Genomic DNA, 3319 nt, shown 5'->3' on the forward strand with positions numbered 1-3319 from the left:
CCCCAATATCCCACCACTGCCGCCGCCGCTGCTGCTGCCATCGGATTGTTCCTGTCCCTGTCCTCAGGCCCTGGCAACTTTCCATGACGTATTGCACTCAGAGCCCTCCCCCCTTCCACCCCACCCCCGCACACACACTGTGGTTCCAAGGGGAAGGAGGGCGGGGTCGGTGATGCCCCTGGCTGGGCACAGAGCCCCATGGGTGCGGACAGGTGGCACAGAAACCAGGGCACTGATAAGACGGAAGGAATGTGCCGAGATCACAGCCAGGCCCGGCCGAGGGTGGTGTGATGGGAGTAGGAGGCTCCTGACACAGGGAGAGGCAGGGCCTGGCAGAGTGGCTGGGACTCAGGGCCCTGGTTCGAAGCGGGTAAAAAGAGTTTGCCCCGAGAAGAGGAGCCTCGGGGGAGGGGGGGTACAATGATGTCTCCAAACGTCATGTGGAAAAAGGGCTGCCTTATTCCAGGGGTGACTCAGAGGACACAACCAAGACCGAAGGGCAAAGGCATCGTGAGGGGAAATCTCAGCTCTGGCACCCGAGGCATGGCTTGGTGAGGTAGTGAGTTCCCCATCACTGGCCACATTCCAGCAGACAGGGATACCGCAGAGGAGCTCAGCCCTGGGTGGGGGAGAACACAGAGCCTCTCCAAGGTCCCTCACAGGCTGGGCACCCCTGGAAGTGGGTGTCACTCACTCTTCATGTCGTCCAGGTCCGCGGAGCCCAGCATCTGGGCCTCCGCCTCATCAGTGGGCACCTGCTGCTCCGGACCACCCGGGCTGCCCAGGGCACTGCCTGGGCATAGCCGTTCCCGCAGGTCATAGCTGGCTGACGGGCTCCGTGGCCGGCTCTTCTCTCCGGCAACTCGGGAGACCCGGGCCCGGGGACTAGGGGAGCTGAGGAGGCAACACGGCAGCCTTGAAATTGGCAGGGACCCTCGGTGGAGGTGGGCCAGGGGAGGGGGTTCCTCTGCCCTCCCCCAGCTTGGGGCAGGGCCTGGAGAGGCCCCCTGGGGACTACACACAGGCTCCTTCTGGGCAGAGAGAAAAGCTTACCTCCACCTTCCTGCCCCCGTCGCACTGGTCCCCAGTTCCTCTTTGTCCCCATCCTCCTTTTCACCCAGACACCCTCTCTCTCCTGGAGGACTCTCCCTGCCCACCCTCTGGTGCCCTCCTCCTTGCCAATCATGCAGCGAAGGGGCACGCCCTCCCCGGCCCCTCCGCCCCGCCTCCTTCCCTCCCAGCTTCTTCACTGGGGTCAGGAAGGAGCCTGGGACCTGCTCTGGGCTGGGCTGGAGGCCAGTACCTGACCGAGCGCTGGGGGCTCTCGTCGGAGCGTGGGCCCACCGCGGGCAGGGGCTTGGTGAAGGCGGCCCTCCCTGAGAGGCCGGGACTGTCGTCCTCGTCACTTCCAATGGAGAACTGTGGATAAACCCGTGTGCCCTGGGTCCCCGCCCTGACCCAGCCCCAATCCCCCCACTCAGCCCCGCCTCCCCCTAACCCCACCAGGCCTCCCCTCCTCTCCCTGAGCAGCCAGCCCTCCCTGGGGACAGACCCTACCTTTGCTTTGGGTGGGGACCCTGCGGGTGGAGGCCCTACAGGCTCTGCCTCAGACTCCCCTTCCTCCTCCTCCTCCTCTTCCGCCTCCTCATCCCCTCCGGCTCCCCCCTCCTCCTGGATGGGAGGGGTCCCCTCAGAGGGGGGAGCAGAGGTTCTCTCCTTCCTCTTCCTCCTGGTTTGCCGGGCAGAGGTGGCGGGCAGTCGCCGCAGCTTGTGGGGTGGAGGCAGGCGCACCGAGAGCGGGTGGTGGGTGTGGTGGGATGTGTGCCGGTGAACTGGGGGTGCAGGAAAGCTGGTTGGGGCCCCCACAGAAGAAGGGGGCCCCTCACCACCCTAGGGACGCATGCCTTATTCTAGCTCAAGGCCTCAAACAAGGGCACCCTAGTCCTTCCTCCAGAGTCAGGCTCCCCCCAACACCTGTATCCATAGCCTGTCATTGGGAAGGCCTGGTAGAGTCGGGGGATGGGGTGATGGAGAGGGGAGGTTGTGACGGGGAGGATGCGGGGATGAGAGGACAGGACACAGCAAGGAAGGGAAAGGTAGAGTCAGCAGAGCTAAGGAGGGGAGGAGAGGTGGCAGAGAGACGAGAGCAGGGCCAGAGGTATGACAGAGCCTTGAGGAAGATGAAGGTCACCAAGGGAGGCCTCAGGCCCATCCCCCTACATCTCCCCTGCGTCTGGGGCTCAGCTCCCCTAGCAGGCAGACAGGTGATGGGTAAGTGAGGCAGGATGACTTAACATGGCATGGTGGCCCAGCACAGCATCCAGCACAGCATCCAGCATAAGATGACACCGGGTGACCAAGCCAGTGGTGAGCACGGTGATGGTGGCAATGAAGGTGATGGCGGTGAGGGCGGCCACACTAGGGGTCCCCAGGCTACCCACACTCAAAGTCCCGCTCGCTGTAGCTGCGGCTGGGCTTCTTGGGGTCCCAGGCCGGGGGCTTGTTGATGAGGTCCCCAAACCTGCTCACAGCCAAGGTCTTGCCCAAGTCATCATCCTCCTCCTCCATGTCTGGACTCAGAGGGGGCTCCTCCAAGGGCACCCGGACCTGCAAACCCAACAGCCTCTTCTAAGGAACCCTGACGCATGAACGCCACACACCCACCCCAACTCCAAGCCCTAGGTGGAGACGGGGGAGACCAGCAGACTCGTCTTCTACTCCCTGTGGCCCAGGCTGGGGTCAACCTCCCAGGCTTCCAGGGCTTGGGAGAAGAGGGGGCAACAGATCCGAAAATACCAAAAGACCCCTCTTTCTCCATATCTCCTGCCCAGCTCTATCCCTGGATCTGGGGGCCCCAGGGTCGACCCGAAGACCCCCCTCTCCTCCTCGAGGTCCCTCCCCCTCCTCCTCTCCCACCCCCGCGAGCGTCAGTCACCTGGGGTAGGGGGGAGGCGCCCCCGGGCGGAGGAATCACTCCATTGGCCATGTCCGGAGAGGCGGCTTGGGGGGGCTTTGACTCACTGAGGGACCCGTGACCCGGGTGAGAAGAGGGCGCTGCGCGGACCTAATGGGGAGCCCTGGGGGAGGAGGGCGGGGTCAGGAGCCTCGCGCGGCCGCCCCCCCTCCCCCTCCCCGGAGCTGGATCCCCCGCCCGCCCGAGCGCCCATCGAGGCCCCGCCGCGCCCGGGATGCCCCGGGGCCCGGCCCGCCGCTCCCCGCCCCGCCCTGCGGTACCTCGGGGCTCCGGAGCGTGCGGGGCTCGGGCCGACCGCCGCGCCCCATCTCCTTCCCACCATCGCCCCGGGGCCTGTCGCTGCGC

The 3319-nt window shown here is 65.7% G+C and overlaps 1 protein-coding gene across 1 annotated transcript in view; it reads right to left on the minus strand.

Moving 5' to 3' along the window:
* SLC4A3 (solute carrier family 4 member 3) overlaps positions 1 to 2986 on the minus strand; it is a 13261-nt gene extending 10275 nt beyond the window's left edge. Inside the window, exons 1-5 of the mRNA XM_007445796.1 lie at positions 2936 to 2986; positions 2442 to 2607; positions 1558 to 1832; positions 1304 to 1419; positions 695 to 894 (exon numbers count right to left, since the gene is read on the minus strand). Of these exons, the coding sequence (XP_007445858.1) occupies positions 695 to 894; positions 1304 to 1419; positions 1558 to 1832; positions 2442 to 2607; positions 2936 to 2986 (808 nt within the window). The remainder of the gene's footprint in view (positions 1 to 694; positions 895 to 1303; positions 1420 to 1557; positions 1833 to 2441; positions 2608 to 2935) is intronic.
* Positions 2987 to 3319: the final 333 nt, after the last annotated feature.

Source organism: Lipotes vexillifer, unplaced genomic scaffold (assembly GCF_000442215.2).
Source record: "Lipotes vexillifer unplaced genomic scaffold, Lipotes_vexillifer_v1.1 scaffold965, whole genome shotgun sequence".
NCBI classification, from domain to species: Eukaryota; Metazoa; Chordata; class Mammalia; order Artiodactyla; family Lipotidae; genus Lipotes; species Lipotes vexillifer.